We start from the raw sequence: 17,987 nt of genomic DNA, 5'->3' as shown, positions 1-17,987 counted from the left end.
AGGAATCTGCTTTTTCTTGTGCGATGGGCGCAGGGGCGGGATATGAGTGCGGTGCTGACGACCAGACTGGCAGGGCTTAGGCCTATTCTTGAGGCGCGAGCGCATCCACGGAACTGAGGCGCCCAGGGTCAGTGTCCTTTCCAGAGTGCCGGGTTGGGACTATCGACTAGGATGTGCAGTAGCCGGGGTGCAGCTAGATTTGGCTTAGGTGTGGGAGATGTTATCGCAGCGTGGCGCATCTATGGAATCAATAGACGCAGAGCTTGTCCAAGGGCAGAGCTGTGCAATAGTGATGTGATTGTTAGTGAAATGCCGACTAGCAATTACCTTTACCGTTTGCAAGGAGGCTGTAAGGAGCATGGTGAGGGGGGACCGGCGTCCTCATGGACCGGAGAAATGTTGCACATTCGCTCCTTCTTCGCTGAGTTCGCTCGTTCCGCCTCCATCCTTGGCCGCGGCAGACACCGATGACTCCAAACGTCCCAAAAACCCGCAAAGCTGCAGGCGGTAATGTCACTCTCGGTCACTTGACTCTATTCTACAGTTCTCCAGATTTGCGTCTCGCGTGTCGGACTCAGTAACGTCTTTAGGCGCTGGCTGCCGGCGCTATCAAACGACGGCGACCTCACGGTGTCGAGTCCTAGTGGCGCTTGCGTGCCTTCCCCAAGTCCAACGCTGCACGGGCCGCCCTTATCTCCAAGCCACCAGCACACTTGCGGCATGTGCGCGCAAGACATGCCACTCACCCCACGTTACGGTCAAACGTCTCCAACCACCCTTCCAATAATCGCTATCGTAGCTTTTAGATGCTCCTTGCTGAGTTGCCTCACGCCTCGAGCTTTTGGGATCGTGACTACAACCGGCGCGACCTCGGGCTCGACCTCTCACAACACCCGTTGACCCGTCCCGCTGCCGCAGCATTGGCGCATGGCCGACGTGCTGCTTTAGGCCTTCCAAGGTTGCCCCTTCATGCTCTATCATGAGCTCGCCTATGGCCTGGAACATTCACGAAACTAATGACCCGGCAAGTTCTAGCTTCTACCGTCAGAACGGCGACGCCATGGCTCGACATGGATGTTTGGCCACCCTGCGTCTAACAAATCAGCCCGGCACATAGCTTCCTGTCGCTATTATGTGTACCCATTACGCGCAGCCGTGTTGATACTTGCTCGATGGATGCGTCGGTAAAGACGGGTAAATCATATCACGTCTTCCCGATCCATATCGCTTGACGACCCTCTATCAACGCATCCTGCCACATGCAGGGGCTACCAAGCATCCTCATGCTTCTCAATTTAACTTCATCTTCATCCGATGCAGGTACAGATGTCGCCTATTCATCGCTTGGTGCTCAGCCATCGGTATCTTGAGAGAACTGGGTATTGTACCAACACCGCGCCGCAATCTCCTTTGAATTGTGTGCAGTGTGCCTGTCGACTAGCTCGGCTTGCAGCGAACGTACACGAGCAGTACGCCCCGCATCCTCTCGTCATGTAAGAACACACGCTGGCCCATTGCGAATCAATATACATGTGTGCTACCTGGACCCTTGCACCATTTCCCGTATCAGTCAAGTAGCTCTGCCCATTCGCCTGCAAAGTCGAGCATCTCACCTCATCGACGATTAGCCGTCCCTTCTTTCACCGGCAGGCTCTTCGTAAACCTCACATGTGCAATCTCATTTGCCAAGAATCCCTGGCCAGGACGCAGTGTCGTTACGGCTGCCGTTTATTACTGGTGGGGTCAGAAAACGCCCAAACCCACATGGTAAGCCACCACCAGCACCTATCACATTGTCGCAACACCTAGAGTCTCTACCAACTGTTGCATGTTTCACCGACTCTGCCTCGGTTGAAGGTTTCTCACTATCGCTACACACGCATGTAAGCCGTGATCGCAGTTCCCAGGTAAAATCGCGACAGATTGGATTCGCTTGGGATTCCTCCAGTCTTCTACGGTGCGGCGATGGCGCTCGCCGTTTATGCACTGATGCACAGACTGATCTTCCCGGCTGACCTTGCATCTTCCGAGGAAGCAGCTCACCAAGGTGGCGTATCAGTCACCCCATTCTCCCTGACATCTTCTGTGAGTATTGCTTGGTTGAAGGCATACCGCATTCGTTTCCACGACACGATATCACAGCAATCCCTTACCTCTCACTCAACCTGGACACCCCTCTTGGATGTCCGTACTAAGATAATGCACCAAACTCGGACTTGCTCCCTTATGGTTCTTGCGGCGTTTGACGTAACACAGCGTTGCCGCATCGTTACCTCCCCCTGCACCACCTCCCACATCTCGGCTGTTGGACTTGTGCCTCGTGCGCGTCACATGGCAAACCTCACGCATTGGGCGCAATGTCACTAAGAAAAGTACGCATGACTGTCTCAGTAGACTATCATCAACCGGGAAGCTCTCACAGACAAGGGCATGTCACTGAGCAGCACCACTAGACGATTCTAGCGCTTCCGACATGTTAGTCGCGTTGTTACCATCACAAGTTTCAGCCGCAACACCGTTACTTTTCCGCACCAAAGATCACCACCGGAACTTTGTCAAGGCCAGATTTCGTACAAGGTCACACCAACCGTCCCGATTCAACCTCGCCTCCGACGCCGTATGTCCACCACACCGCCTCTTCGACGCCGATGTGCAACGCAAAGGCTTATGTTGAGCGCAAGTATATCCCTACTGATTCAGCTGTTGTGCCTGGATACGTATATGCATACACGTGTCTTTGTGCAATGTTGTTCTGCGTCATCGATTCTCGTTGCTTCGGGTGCTTTGAGGGCGTATCGTGGGGGATATATCGACATGATGACGCTGGACTGAGTGACGTATTCGCTGATCGCGACCAGGGACCGGGTTAGTCGGGAATGCTTGTGTTCCCAAGATTGCGTCTACGCAGATCGACATGCAGTACTAACGTTGAACCGTTGACTTCGTATCCTGACGATATTGCCGTTCTCTTTGAGTCCACACCGCTGGAGGAAAGTCGGCTCGCAAGACAAAGGACGCCGACTGCCTGATGTGGCAATCGTTCATAAACTTTGAGATGAGCAGAATATCATCTAGGGGTTCAATAAAGCTCAAACGTGTAGTGGAAATACAGGTGCAAGTGACAGACGCCATGAGGTGCAAATGATTGCATAGTGTATACGTGTCGATAAAATTAGAATGAACGAAAGGAAAACGCATGTGTATGTAGGTATCCGATAAAATGGACAAACGCCGCGAATGTATGCCGTTAAAGCGCGAGAGCATGAAGATGAAGGCAAGAAGCGAAAGGAAGTGGACAAGTACCACGCAGCAAGAAGAACAACGACCACAGTCCAAAAAAGGCCATAACAAGCGGCCAACCCCCACATTCTCACCAAAATAACCTCAAACCTCCTCTTCAATCTCGCGCCAATTTTCCAAATCATCAAGCCTTCTCTTTGGACTTCTCTTTAGGCGGGGTCAATGGCCCAGGCGCTTCCTCCTCAATGAACTCGCCTTCACCTAACTTCCCGCCAAATGTATCCACCTCTTCGACCTCCTCTTCTTCTTCCTCATCTTCCTCTGTGATGCCTAAGATCTCTCCACTCCTGCGACCCTGTACGCTCGTTCCCCGACTCCCCATACCACCTTCTCCACTTCTACTCCTCCAGCCGCCGCTACCATTCGTCGAGCTGCCATTCAGACCTCCGGTATTAACATTAAGCATGGGACCTTTGAAAGGGCTCTTCCTCCTCTTTGCGAAGACAAGACCGGGAGACTGCGGGGGAATGCTGTTTCCGTTTCCGAAAGCGGCGCTGGATTCGTTGAGACCGGGTGGGAAGCCAGAACGTACAAGACGAATGTTGGAAGGAAAGCTTGAGGAGGTGGGGGTGGCGGGGAGGACCTTGATGCTGTTGTGGGGGGATTTAGAGGGTTTGTGGGAGTGGCCGCTTGTGGAAACGGCGGGAGAAGCGAGAGAGGCGGAGGACGTTGATGAGGCCTTTGAGTGTGAATGGTGGTGGTGTGGCATGCTGCGGATCGAGGATACAGATGACGAAGTGGATTTTCGACCGCGGAGACCGCCAGACGAGCGACGGTAGGAGGATCGTGGTGTTAGTGGTGCGGGCGATGCTGAGAGCCTTCTCATGGAGCCTGAGCCGTGTGTTGAGCCTCGGGGCCGCGGGCCAGGCATTTGTGGTGTAGGCGGAGACCTAGGGTTCGTGTGTACAGACGACCGGTTCGCCGTACTCTGTCTTCGTGTTGAATCCGAAGACTTGCTTGGAGGTATCTTTGGCGACTGTCCACTGCTGGCTTTCGAACCCGGAGATCGCGCTCGTTTCGACGTCTCTTTTATCCAATTTCGGAGTGTCAAAAGGTGGTTGATGAAGGGCTGTTTCCGGCGTCGCTTAGGCACGAAGCCGTTGGGAGAAAGAAGATCTGGATTGGTAGATACGACCTGTAGCATGCTGCTGCGTGAACGCCGCCTGTCGAGGTCCTTCGCTGGTGGTGGCGGACGTGAGGATGAATGGGATTTCCGACCCCGACGGGTATCGATTGGGGGGAGCGGCTTGTCGTCGACTGTGAGATTGGGTGAGGTGATCAGCTCTGGCAGCTTTGGCAGTTCGGGAGCACCTGTCTTAAGTTAGAAGCGTTTCATGACATCCGTCATGATACTCACCATGTAAGCTGCTTCGATTTGTGGTCCTGCCGCGACTCTTAGGCGTAGAGGGAGAGTGAATGCCTTCTTCGTCAGACTCTCTTATGGTAGGCGCAAGCTTGTCAAGTCGACTACTTGCAGCGCTCAGTCGCCGGAGGCTCTTAGCCTCTGCTTCCTTCTCTTTGCGCTTGCGCTCTCGCCTCTTTGCCTTGCGTTCCTCTTTTTCGAGCAGCAGTGCCCACCAACCAGCTAACGAGTCGCATCTTTGGGCTAGCACGTTCTCAATCACCATGTCAATGTCCACCCCGGCAGCGCGCATGCGTTGCAAGACCTCCTTCTCCAGCTCGGTCGAGAAAGGCGCCGGCTGTTGGAGCTTCAAGATCTCCTGCTGGCGGGGCGCATGTTCCGATAACCAAGGGTTCTGTAGTATGTCCGCCAGTGTAGGTCGCAAGATCGGCCGTTTGGATAGTAGCGACTGACATAACTCCTTCGCTTGCTGAGGAAAGTGCTCTGGGTATTTGGGGTCCTCCTTCAGTATCTTGTTCTTCGTGACCATTTCGTCGTCGTCGTCAAAAGGCAGCTCGCCCACTAGAAGCGCGTAAAGAATGATGCCCAAACTCCAAACATCCACCTTTTCGCCTGCGTACTTCTCGCCCTTGAGCATCTCCGGCGCGCTGTAGCAGATTGTTCCGCACCATGTCTGCAGGTAGTTGGACTTGCCCTCGTACTCGCGCGTGAAACCAAAGTCGACCAACTTGACGTCTCCGTGCTTGTCCAGCAGTATGTTCTCGAGCTTGAGGTCGCGATGGACGCACGACTTGTTGTGGACGTAGGTGACGGCGCCGACGAGCTGGGTGAAGATGCGCTGGACTCTGGCGGGCTCGAGGGCGCCCTTGGCCAGTAGGTAGTTGTAGAGTTCATCGCCCTGGCAGTACTCGAGTACCAGCCAGACTAGGTTCTCGGTGACTATGACCTCGTACAGGCGGGCTATGTGTGGGTGCGTGAATTGGCGGTGGTGATGGATCTCGCGCGCGAGGTTGGCGTCGTCCTTCTTCGCGCTCTTGAGCACGACCTGCTTGCGATCAGCGTGGTTCCTCGCAACCGTCCTGCCGGTGGTACCTTTGAGCCATTGCTGAGTTTGTGCGACGCCAAGTAAACCTTGCCAAAACTGCCCTTGCCTATAAGTTTCCCCAGTGTATAGTTGCCGACCGTCTTGAGATCAGTCGCGGCGAACTCACTGGCCCTGCGTCAGCAAATTGGAGCCGGTGAAACACGCAGCCGGCGCGCAAAAGCAAAGAAGAGACTTACTCGAGCAACTGTTTGTACGAATTCGCGAGCTGCTATAATTTGCGTCTCAGCATGCGTGTTGCAAACATGCGCCTGGGGGAATTGCTTGTTGCGGCGCACGAGCGTCGTTGGACGGCAGCGGGACGGGGCCTACCTTCTTCCTCTGGGCCTGAATCTCAGCCTGGGCTCTGAGATTTGACTGCATGGAATGATGCGCCGCTGCTCCGTGGTGTCGCCTGCGCAACCAGCGTCATCTATGGGTTGCAGGAGTTCGGACTGGCGAGCGCGCGCCGCGGAAGAGACAGACGGCTCCGTATATGCCCTGGTGGCAGCGAAAGTGGAGAAGGCCGCAAACGCCAGGGGCCTAGGGCGTTCGAGATGTGCGAGGATAATAATACTAGCTTTGCGCCGACCGCGAGTGCGAAGAAGTGTATATTAATTGTGAATACTCCCAGGCGGACGGGGACTGGGCGTGCCGTCAGATCTCTCCTGAGCTTGCGGTGCTGCCATGGATTCGGGGAGCGCGATCCTGGTCGCAGATCACCCACATGCCGCTGCTCTGGGAAGGCGCAGGCACCACCACCACAATGCGACGCGACGTGGTTTGGACATCCTTCTCGTTTCGAGTGTACAAGTCAATAACGTTTGTGCAATGTGTTCTTCGACTGAGAGCCGGATGCATGTATGCGCTTCTTCTGACGTTGTGTTACACGGCAACCGAGGGACCGAGATGCGATGGACTGTTGTCAAGACACAAAAATCTACTGTTATTATCTACAGTTTACTGCTCGGCCCTCCAATGTACGTCTGGCCGAGCTTCAGCATGTCGATCGCCTCTTGCACCATCTCGTCGACAATCTCCTTTGCGGGCTTGATATCGCCGATAACCCCCGCAACCTGGCCCATCAGGAACGGGATATCCACATCCTTCCCATCGTCCATGTCCTTCGCCAGCGGCACAACTCCCGCCTCCGTGAGCTTCTTGATCTCGTCCTCGCGCTCGTGCCACTCTTTGATGTAGTCGTTGTACCTGACGCGCAACGGTCGGCCACTGACAACCAGCGTCCGGCCTGTATCTGTGAAGTCGGCTGTGACCACGTTCTCCTTGTGCATTTGCGAGCAGCCCGCTTCAGTTGATGCCACGAATCGCGTGCCAACCCATACGCCCTGTGCGCCTTGCATCAAGCTGCTTGCCAGGCTGCGGCCGTTGTAGATGCCTCCCGCTGCCACTACAATAGCTGGCTGTCCGGTAAGAGGGCTCTTGTATTTGCGCGCGACGTCCACGACGGAGGGTATCAGGATGCTGTTCGCGATATCGCCGGTATGTCCTCCGCCTTCTCCACCCTGGGCGCATACGATATCCACACCTGCATCTAGTGCCTTTTTCGCATGTTTGGGGTGTCCGACCATGTTCATGATCAAGATGCCTGCTTCGTGAAGCCTCTTGATCGTCCGCTCGGGCGGTACACCAACAGCACTAACAAACAGCTTTGCGCCATTCTTGATTGTGACTTCGATGAGGTCATCGAGCTGTCCATGGGTGTAGTCATGGTTCGTCTTGCGTGCGCTGCCGCCGACTTGTGGGAGTGCGAGATCGACACCGAAGGGCAGGTTCTTGTCTCGGAGGTTTGACTTGAGGTCATCGATGATCGATTGGAGCTGTTCCGGTGTGTATCCGAGACCGCCAATTACACCTAGGCCACCAGCGTTCGACACGGCAGCTGCGAGGGGGCCACCAGAGGTGCGCGCCATGCCGGCGAGGATAATCGGATACTGGATGCCCAGCAGCTTCGAAAGCGGCGTCTGCAGTGCCGGCGGTGACATGACGGCGTAGGCTGTGGTCGCGGGTGGTTGATAATTGAAAGTAGATGGAGTAGGTCACGTCGGATAACGCGAATAAAGGTCTGAAGAGCGTGCTTCTGGCAGCAATGAAGCTATGTGCAACCGCATGGTGAGTATGGGAATGTGCATGCTAAATAGCGGCCGTGCCTACTGGCATCCTCGACTGCCAGGGGTTTTGCGGGGAAAACGTGGGTGCACGAGCCGAGGCATCTTAGCTCGACTCGATACATCGTTGCCATTGCCGAGATTCGCCCGTCGTGGACGGGATGAACATGCATATTTGGTAGTCACAATAGGCATAGTATGGGAAATTTTCTGCTGGAGAGCACGATGATATGCATGTTGGAAGTCATAATCCATACTATCGATGTTGTTATCAATAATCGGCTTCTCGCACTATACTCACGTATGCCAATTGCGGAGCACAAAGACGCTTCAATCAACATCTAAATCTGGCTCTTCTGGCTCCTCCGACTTCGCCGCATCGTTTGACAGAAGACGAGCAGTCTTGTCAGCCATTGCTTCCATTTCCGCATCGAACTGCGCAGTCACATCATCCCAATTCATATGCTTCATGAGCTCGTCGAATGCTTGGTCAGTCATATCGAAGTCTGCAATAGACGGTAGGTCTGCATCATCCCAACTCCACTGCTTCACGATATCTCCGAGCGATTTCGAAGCCGGAGGCGGGACATCATTCGCAAATTGAGAAGACGTAGATGGGCCGAAGAGTGAGTCTCTATGATATTGCTATTAGCGTTTGACTCCATTCATTTGCCCATTAGCTTGTGCATGCCCGTTGACTTTTCCCTGCGCAGGTGTTGGCTGCGGCGGAGGTGGAGGGACAGGCCCGAATGGTCGATGCACAAGCGCCGGTTCAACACCGTCTTCTTCAGTGTCGTCGTCGTACTCTGCGCTATCTTCGTCCTCGTATTCGTACTCGCTCTCCGTGACTTCTTCATCCTCCTCGTCGTGCTCCTCCTGATCCAGCTCATGCATCGGAACCTGGCCTCGACCTTGTGCCTGCATTCCACGACACAGTGTTTCCAGGCGAGCGATCTTCTTCCGCTGGTCCTCAGCTTCCTTGGTCCGCCTGGCAAGCTCCTCTTGCATCTTTTGGCGCTCTTCCACCATCTCGCCAATATTACGGTTCGTAATATCCTTGTGGCGTTGCAGCGTCTGGTTCTCCTTTTCAAGACGCTTGGTTTTCTTTGACATCTCCTCCATCTCCTTGCGGAACGTGAGGAAGAGATCGTTCGAGTTGTTGAGCGTTTCCTCGACCTGCATCTGGTCAGTATTAACCATGATGATACAGACCAACGAGGGGTTAACGGGTGGCATACCTGTTTGAACTTCTCCACGTATATGTTGAGCTGCGTGCGTAGTTCCGTCTCGGTCTGCGAAAAGGTCGACACTTGGCGGGTCAACTGGTGCGACTTGGAAGATTCGGCTTCTTGTTGTTTGCGCTGCTGCTCTAGTCGGGCAGCGTGATACTGTATTTCGAGCTCTTTGAGTCGCAGCATCGAGTGGTATTGTAATTCGCGCAACTCGTACTGGTCAATGAACGACTTGAACTTCTGACGAAATCTGCTTTGTTAGTTCATACTCCCGAATTTGGTTGTGCCACACATACATTTCGTCCAGTTCTTGCTCGGCTTGATTCTGTGGTTCAGGCCCGTTCGCAGCTGCTATGCAATCGTCCACGTCATTCACCAGGTGTTCGAGACGCTCGTGTAGTTCTTGCCTGGCGGTGGATTCGCTAGATTCGAGCTTGTGTAGTTCGTCCTTGAGTTTCTTGTTTTCCTTTGCAAAGTCACGCGACAATTTGTCCAATTTGTCCTTCATTGTCGTAACCTTGTTCAACTCCGACCTTTGCGCGTCCTTTTCCTTCTGCAGCTGGTCCCCGCGCTTCTTCGCCTTTTGGTGTTCGCGTTCCGTGCGCTTCATATCGGAGAGGAGTTCGGTATATCGTTTCTGCACGACTTCGAGCCGGGACAGCGGGCCGTCCATGTTGGAGAGGAGCGAGGAGAGTTCGCGGTTTGCTTTCTTAACTTCGCGTTCTGTCCATGCCATACGTCAGCCAGCGATTCATTTGATAGGGCCCCAGTCTCGTGCTGTGCAGACATGGGCTGCGCCACCCAGAGTCTCCCCTCCTCCACAGCTCCGTCGCAAGAGGTAGACGCACCGATTTCGAGTTCCTGCTCCTTGTCCCCTGCCTGATCCAGTTCGAGCTGAGCAATCTTGGCCTGGATCTGCTTCTGCTGCTCCGAGGGGTCGGTCGCCTTCTTGCCTTTGCCCTTCTTAGCGGGCGCAGGCGCAGGCGCTGGGTTGTGCTGTGCGGGTGCCATGTTTGCAGGAGAGGCAGATGCACTGCGGCTGGCTTCGTGGTGAGGGCGGGACTGGGCAGACGTCGGCTGGCGCTGTTGGGCGACGGTTGCCATGAAGTCGTGACTCTTCCGTGTAGCGCCTCAGATTGTGGATCCCCCGTGTTGCCTCCGACGGTTCCTCCGCCTATGCACTCAGTCTCAAGTGTCCCCAATGCAGGTCTCTAGGCAGTCCAGTGGCGCATCCGTCTGGCAGCAGCCGCCTGTCTACAATGCGCGTGGTGAGGATGCACGTCTTCCGCCGGCGTCTCGGGACTGCTTCGGGTGAAAACAGGTGTGGAGCGCAGTGCAGGGGGCGTCAACGGGCGTGGTGTAGCAATATGTACAGTGTCGGGTCATGCAGTCGTCGGGGTCGGGTCGGGCAATGTCTCGTGGCGGGTGTTGAAGAGGAAGGAGGGGACGACGTCGGTGGTCTGGTCGATCGCGAAAGGCACAAGACACCTGGGAGTCTCCACAACGCCCACGAGCTTCAATATCGGACCCGACAGATGAGATCACTGGCAGGCTAGCCAATCCGACATGTCTCCAGCCGTATAACGCATCAACAGCCTGTCCAGGCGCACTCTTTCGTCTTAGTAATTTTGCGGGCTAATCTCTTTTGGTATGGGGTCCCTCGGCCAATCGGCGCGACAGGCGTCATCGATGGGGTGCCTCTGACATTTCTGAGGCTGCGCGGCACTCTGCCATCCACCCTCTATTCCAAACATGCTACGTTCCGTTGGTCGGCAGGTCCAAAGCCCTCGAAATGCCACGATAACCCCGCACCGACTATCGACCTTGTCTCGACGTGGATATGCCGCTATCACCGATGTCTCCAACTTCCCCAATGTCGGCGAGCAGCTGCATGGCTTCACGCTCAAGCGCGTCAAGCAGGTGCCGGAGCTCGAGCTGACCGCTTTACATCTCCAGCATGACAAGACTGGCGCCGAATATCTGCACATTGCCCGCGAGGATGCGAACAATGTCTTTTCGATTGGCTTCAAGACCAACCCACCAGATGCCACCGGAGTGCCACACATCCTCGAGCATACGACGTTGTGCGGGAGTGAGAAGTATGCCACCTTTTCGTTACAACCAATGTGTCGCTGACAACCCAGGTACCCCATCCGCGACCCCTTCTTCAAGATGCTTCCCCGCTCGCTTTCCAACTTCATGAACGCCTGGACCTTTCCCGACCACACTGGCTACCCGTTCGCGACGACAAACGCGCAAGATTTCAAAAACCTCATGTCCGTATACCTCGATGCGACGCTACACCCGTTACTGAAGGAGAATGACTTTACCCAAGAGGGGTGGCGGTTGGGTCCTGAGAACCCGCTGGCAAAAGAGTCGGAGGACCCCAAGGCGAAGCGCATCGTTTTCAAGGGCGTGGTATACAATGAAATGAAGGGCCAGATGTCGGATGCAAGCTACCTGTTCTACACCAAATTCCAAGATCACCTGTACCCGGCCATCAACAATTCCGGTGGCGACCCGCAGAAGATTACCGACCTGACTTGGGAACAGCTACGGAAATTCCACGCCGACCACTATCATCCCAGCAATGCCAAGATTCTCACGTACGGAGACATGCCTTTGGTGGAGCATCTGAAGGAGGTGGACAGTCGCTTGAACGGTTTTGACAAGATAGCCGTGGATCAGGAAGTGAAGGCTCCAATAACTCTGGACGGCCCCAAGCAAGTCACGGTTGCGGGACCTCTCGACCCACTGGTACCTCAGGACAGGCAGTACAAGACTTCGGTTACATGGTTGATGGGCGACACTGCAGACGCCGTAGAGAACTTTGCGCTGGGAGTACTGAGCAGTCTGCTTATGAGCGGCTACGGCTCGCCTCTCTACCGCAATCTTGTAGAATCTGGACTTGGTGCTGATTTCAGTGCGAATACTGGCTATGACAGCGCTGGACGACGAGGTGTCTTGTCCATTGGGTTGGACGCCGTCAAAGCGGATGATGTGAACAAGGTCCGCGAGACCATTGCGGAGACCTTGCTCGAGGTGCGCAAAAACGGCTTCGACAAGATCAAGGTTGATGGTATCCTACATCAGCTGGAGCTCTCGCTCAAGCACAAGACTGCCAACTTTGGGATGGGCATCCTCCAAAGACTAAAGCCTGGCTGGTTCAACGGTATCGACCCAATGGAGGCCCTCGCGTGGCAAGAAACCGTCAATGCTTTCCAGAAGAAGTACGCTGAAGGCAACTATTTGGAGAGCCTGATTGAAAAGTACCTACTCACCGACAAAACCCTGACCTTCACCATGCAGCCATCGGAGACGTTCAGCCAGGAACTCGTCGATGAAGAAAGCCAACGATTAGCGGCAAAGATTGCAGAGACCACGAAGCAGTTCCCAAGCGAGCAGGAGGCGCAGAAGTACCTGGAAGAGCGAGAGCTTCAGCTATTGGAAGTCCAAGAGAAAGCCAGAAACGAAGATTTGAGCTGTTTGCCCACTGTTCACGTCAAGGATATTCCTCGAGAAAAGGAGAGGAAGCCACTGCGACATACTCAGCTGGATGGCGTCAAGGTCCAGTGGCGCGAGGCACCCACCAACGGTCTGACGTACTTCCGTGCTGTGCACAGATTACAGGATCTCCCCGACGAGTTACGAGAGATGATCCCGCTATTCACCAGCGCCATCATGCGCCTTGGTACCAAAGACAAGACGATGGAACAACTTGAGGAACTGATCAAGCTGAAGACTGGAGGCATCTCCGTAGGCTACCACTCTTCACAGTCACCCTTGTCGCTCGACGCGTACGAAGAAGGTATGGCATTTTCCGGCTACGCTTTCGACCGTAACATACCCGACATGTACGAACTCCTACGGACTATCATACAAGAGACGGACTTTGATGGGCCTGAAGCGGGCAAGAAGATCCGAGAGCTCCTGCAGAGTGCAGCAAGTGGTGCCATCAACTCGATCGCAGAGTCTGGTCATTCTTATGCCATGAAGTTCGCTGAAGCTGGAATCAGTCCTGTGAGCCGGTTAGCAGAAGAAACTGGGGGTCTCACCCAAGTCAAGGTCATGACAGCTCTCGCATCGCAAGAGTCGCTAGACGATGTCATCAAGAAACTCAAAGCTATCCAGTCTTTCACTATCGCGAACAGCAACCAGCTCCGCGTAGCGATCAACTGCGGTAGCGAGAGCTCAACGCCAAACCAGGAGGCACTACATCGCTTCTTGAACACATTACCCAAAGACGTCTCAGTGCCCTCGACGTCACAGCAAAAGCAGTACCCTCGCAACGCCAAGTCCTTCTTCCCTTTGCCATACCAAGTCTACTACTCCGCCCGCGCTGTCCCGACAGTGGCCTACGCCGACGCCTCCAGCGCACCTCTTGAGATCCTCGCGAAGCTCCTTACCTTCAAGCAACTTCACCCAGAGATTCGCGAGAAAGGTGGCGCATACGGCGGTGGTGCCTACGCACGCAGCATCGGTGGTCTCTTTGGCATGTACTCATACCGCGACCCCAACCCGCAGAACAGTATGAAGATCATGGCCGAAGCAGGGCAATGGGCGCGCGACCGCGCATGGACACCTCAGGATCTTGAAGAAGCCAAGCTGAGTGCATTCCAAGGATACGATGCGCCACAAAGTGTCAGTCGCGAGGGAATGAGGCTGTTCCTGTCTGGCGTCACAGACGATATGCTGCAGACGCGTCGCGAACGCCTCCTCGACGTCACAGCTGAGCAGGTACAAGCCGTAGCCGACCAGTTCCTCGTCAAGGGCGCCGAGAGCAGTGTAGCTATCCTGGGCGAGCGGAAAGACTGGGTCAAAGAGAACGATGGCTGGCAGTTCAGGGACCTGGGCATGTCAGAAACTGCAAAGGCCGCTGAGGAAGCTGAGGGTATTGCGCAAAAGGAGGACGACGTGCCGGCTATCGCAAGCTGAGAATTTCTATCGACGGTTTAATGATTGTACAAGTAAATGTATGATATGAGGTATGAGACGCTAGCATCATCGGCGTTGGTAAGTTGAATGCATAGCGCGGTGTCATCGCTCCTTCCTCCTTTGCCATCTCATCTCACTTCTGGCTGCTGTCTATCTTATCGTCGCCGGTCATACCTTCCGCCGCTCCGTGCGTCGGCCAAAGCATCCCTCTACGCGTCACTCTCAGTCTCTTTCACCAGCGCAACGAACAGAACCCAGAGGGACCACGCATTCTCTTCCATTGCTGGTTTGCTCTGTCCCTTCAAATATGAGGGATTATGCGCCAGAATAATCTTTGTGCCATCTACCCAGTTCGCTCTTTGACTGTAAAACGTCGAGGAGTGGAGTTTGGGAAGGGGCATTGAGCACCTGCTTTCAGACCTACCTGTATTGAGCGAGACTCTTCTCCTGGTAGACTAAATGTGGGGGTACATCAAGCTGGCTAGTGGCTACAGATGAAGCAGAGGGAAACACTCGTTGCGTTTGGGTATCTAGTTATGTACAATTTACATCCGTCTCTTCACCCAAGTTCATAATTCCAGCTGCTCCTCATCCTGCAGCTGCCGCTCCTTCTCCCTCACCTCTGTCGCCTTGAGAATAAGGCGGCGGTAGTCTAGAACAGCCTGTTCCAGCTCCTTCCTCTTCAGCGCCTCATGATCTGAGTGCGCGACGAAGATGGAGCCGGGACCGTACAGGTACCTCTTGTGGTCACCGGAGAGGTGCGGCACATCCGTTCCATAGTTGACAGTCAACGTCTCGAAGCCCTCAATGTCGCAGTTTATGTTCACCACGCCGTATGCCTCGCCGCCCCATTGTACGTCCAGATCGCCACCTTCCTTCTGCGCAAAGGCTTTGACGTCTTTGAGCGCGTCGAGGATTTGTCCGCGTATGACATCGGGGGTGCCGGCTGCGATGCGCGTAGCGATGTTCGCGGTTGCGGTTTCGGCGACGACATTGGCTGCGACGCCGCCTTGGATGCGCCCGAAATTCATGGTTGTGTTCCCGTATTTTGTGCTCCATGGGAGGTGTTCTCGTAGCTTCAAGAGCTCGCCCAGTGCTTGTACCATGATGTCGTTTGCGCTGACGCCCAACCACGGGTATCCTGAGTGTGCCGCTTTGCCTGTTGCCTTGACTTCGAAGCCTAGCATGCCCTTGTGTCCACAGACTAGTTTCGCCTCGGTAGGTTCTCCGAAGATGACGATCTCGTGCGAGGATGGGCGCTTGTCCCAGTTGCTGAATGCGCGCATGCCGTCGCCACCTGTTTCTTCGCCGACAACGAAGAGCAGAGATATGTCGTCTTGTAGGTGTTCTCGTATTTCCTGCGCGGCGATGATCATGGGCGCGACGCTGCCTTTCGCATCCACACTTCCTCTACCGCCAATTACATCGGTCGTCTCGTTGTAGTAGTACGGCCAGTACGGTGGTACGACGTCAATATGCGAAGACAGTAGGATGGTTGTTTCGCGCTTGCTGCCGTAGGCTAGAAGATTGTATCGGTCTTTGGATGCTTCCTGCTTCTCGACGGTCCAATCGTGCGCGCGGAGATACTCGGTAAGCCAATCGCCGACATTTTCTTCGTTCCCGGATATGGATTCAATCTCTACGAGTTTGCGATGGAGATGTAGGAGGTCTTTCGACGTGGAGGGGTCGAGTATGGTCGGCTCGAGAGCTGTTTGAGGTGCTTTCACGGCGGCAAGGGCGCTAGTGGCCAAAGGTAGAATTGATAGGGTTCGGAGTATCATTTCGACGTTTGACAAGTAGATTGTGCCTCAGTTGAGATTCGCGTTGTGTTGAAGAGTACTGGACAGCTCGGGCTTCTACCAGGATGTAGCTCTATCTTCCAAGCGCTTGGACGAGGACAGCCGGCCTAACCACTTGCCGCATCTAACTAGGTACCGGTATGGCGACACAACACCCACCCAAGATTCCATCAACACTTCTATATCCACAATGGTTATCCCAGTATCACGGGATACGAGTAAGACTAACGGAAATACGTAACGCGTCCTACTACCCTAATACAGATCGATGCACATGCCACCTTGCTCAGGCAGGCGCAAACTGTTTCGACTCCGATCTGTGGAAATGTTACCTACAATTCACATGCTGGTACACATCATGCCACCGCCACATAGCAAGTTGCTGCTACACAGCATGGTTGTTTTACATGGAGTGTCCCCGCTACGCTGCCGCCGCTCCACGCACGGCATGTCTTTATTACGGTACTATGCTCGAGCCATGCGATTTTTCATCTGCTGTACTACAACATCCTGCGGACCTCGGGATGGCGTTTTCTATGATGTATATGTACAATGTACAAACCCCGAGTGAGGTCCCGTATCGGCTCCTATAGAGGAAGGGAGTGATATAATCAATTGAATCACGAGTACCCTGACAAGCAGTACGTCATCGACTAAGAAGATGTTCATACCTAGTTATCTGAGAGATACGAGAAATCTCCACTTGTTCAAGGCGATCAGACCTTTGTTGGGGAGGAGACGGTTAGCTTTTTGCTTACCACCATGGCCAACGCTGACGCTATTTTCTAGGGAGCCTACAGACACACCTCATCGGACTTCCGTGCGTAATATCGAACGGCCGGAGACTTACTATCAGCTTACATCTATAGGCAAAAAAAAGACATGTCTACATCTGGCAATGCGTGAGTGCATCTTTCTCAGGAGTAAAGCACGTTCCTGACTCAAAAATTCTAGTGCCAATGCGGATCTTCTTCGATTCCCATCTCGAGCACGGGATGCCCCGGGTGTGGCTACGAACGATGCGCTTATTGCAGGACTACACGAGTACAAGTCCGGTCTCATATTTCCTTCCTTAAACCCACGTGTCGTTGTGATCGAAAGGGGCAATCATCTGGAGCGTTCGGGTATCTCCCGACAGAAGAGATGGGCCATGATCCACTTCAAGCTCTGTAATAAATCGATACCTTTAAAGCTCTCTTACAAATACGGCTCTCATGAGAGCAACTTCCGGACTGCGAATTTTGAACGTAAAGTAGGTAATAAAGGAGCTCGCTCGAAAGAACGTATCGTGATAACCACCTGTACTGTTGTGCACTTTCTGGGTTGATCATTTGGTCTGGTCACACTTTCCCCCTTGTGGGCTAGTGCCCGAGTCTGTACTTACCTACACTACCGTCAGGTCCGCGATACCGCTGCCTCCTGCGGGTGTTGTCACACCTGGGTAGATATGCGACGGAAAACACAGCCCAAGTGCACGGAAATTTCGTTCCATACTATCTCAAGTAGAGTCCTTTGTTTTCCCGATCTGATGTTGCTGTAACACTGATTGTTGGCACGATAACAGGGCTCTAGTCCGACGAGTTCATAACCCTGGGCTGATGATGCACACCAGGATAGGTCCGCACTCACCTCCTTTGCTTTAGGTATTCGTCTGCATATACGGGGAGATCACAACTGCGCGTCGGAGATAGGCGACGATCAGCCTTACGGGTGGCGTGCCCTACATGGATTCTGCATCCGGCAACCCGACGCCCTCCTCTATGCAAGTCAGACGAAACGGTTTCGCTGCCCAACCTCGTCACAACAAGGTCTGGGCCTGTGGTATCTTAAGAATATATTGCATCCTGCGAACACAGCATGATCGAAGTTGCGATCAACTGGAGCTGCTGGCTGCGCTCCCGTGTGTGCACCAATAACGTCGCCACAAAGTCGTAAAGCCCTATGCAACCAAAGCTGCCCAAGTTTGGAGGCGCAAGGTAGAAAGACAAAGAAGGCCTTACTGACAGTCTTGTGATCATAGGGTCAAAACGCCAAAATACGTGTACGAATAGCGAGACCTACTCTCTGGCCACGACATTAGGACATGGAAGACGTTGCTGTCTTCTGTTGGTTGGAAGATCAGACATGGAACAACACGGCATCGAAAGCCTC

The 17,987-nt window shown here is 54.1% G+C and overlaps 5 protein-coding genes across 5 annotated transcripts; 1 reads left to right on the top strand and 4 right to left on the bottom strand.

The window, feature by feature from the left end:
* Positions 1-3,424: 3,424 nt before the first annotated feature.
* J4E83_007341 (uncharacterized protein) lies at positions 3,425-6,128 on the bottom strand (the record flags this gene model as incomplete). Its single annotated transcript, XM_049334245.1, has 5 exons — positions 3,425-4,611; positions 4,658-5,708; positions 5,756-5,873; positions 5,945-5,976; positions 6,078-6,128. 5 exons carry the CDS (start codon positions 6,126-6,128, stop codon positions 3,425-3,427), a joined length of 2,439 nt encoding a protein of 812 aa, XP_049186587.1.
* Positions 6,129-6,697: 569 nt separating this feature from the next.
* On the bottom strand, positions 6,698-7,747 carry J4E83_007340 (uncharacterized protein; the record flags this gene model as incomplete). The annotated part of the gene is made up of 1 exon (XM_049334244.1): positions 6,698-7,747. One exon carries the CDS (start codon positions 7,745-7,747, stop codon positions 6,698-6,700), a length of 1,050 nt encoding a protein of 349 aa, XP_049186586.1.
* Positions 7,748-8,518: 771 nt separating this feature from the next.
* Positions 8,519-10,113, bottom strand: J4E83_007339 (uncharacterized protein; the record flags this gene model as incomplete). Its single annotated transcript, XM_049334243.1, has 4 exons — positions 8,519-9,046; positions 9,109-9,352; positions 9,399-9,825; positions 9,951-10,113. The coding sequence occupies 4 exons, from the start codon at positions 10,111-10,113 to the stop codon at positions 8,519-8,521; spliced, it is 1,362 nt and encodes a 453-aa protein (XP_049186585.1).
* Positions 10,114-10,854: 741 nt separating this feature from the next.
* On the top strand, positions 10,855-14,037 carry CYM1 (Mitochondrial presequence protease; the record flags this gene model as incomplete). Its single annotated transcript, XM_049334242.1, has 2 exons — positions 10,855-11,201; positions 11,247-14,037. 2 exons carry the CDS (start codon positions 10,855-10,857, stop codon positions 14,035-14,037), a joined length of 3,138 nt encoding a protein of 1,045 aa, XP_049186584.1.
* Positions 14,038-14,606: 569 nt separating this feature from the next.
* Positions 14,607-15,818, bottom strand: J4E83_007337 (uncharacterized protein; the record flags this gene model as incomplete). The annotated part of the gene is made up of 1 exon (XM_049334241.1): positions 14,607-15,818. The coding sequence occupies one exon, from the start codon at positions 15,816-15,818 to the stop codon at positions 14,607-14,609; it is 1,212 nt and encodes a 403-aa protein (XP_049186583.1).
* Between the last annotated feature and the right edge of the window lie 2,169 nt (positions 15,819-17,987).

The sequence above is a fragment of the Alternaria metachromatica genome (assembly GCF_023757995.1).
Source record: "Alternaria metachromatica strain BMP 0045 chromosome Unknown scaffold_18, whole genome shotgun sequence".
Lineage (NCBI taxonomy): Eukaryota > Fungi > Ascomycota > Dothideomycetes > Pleosporales > Pleosporaceae > Alternaria > Alternaria metachromatica.
Note: the sequence above shows the minus strand (reverse complement) of the source record. Positions and strands in the feature narration are given on the sequence as shown.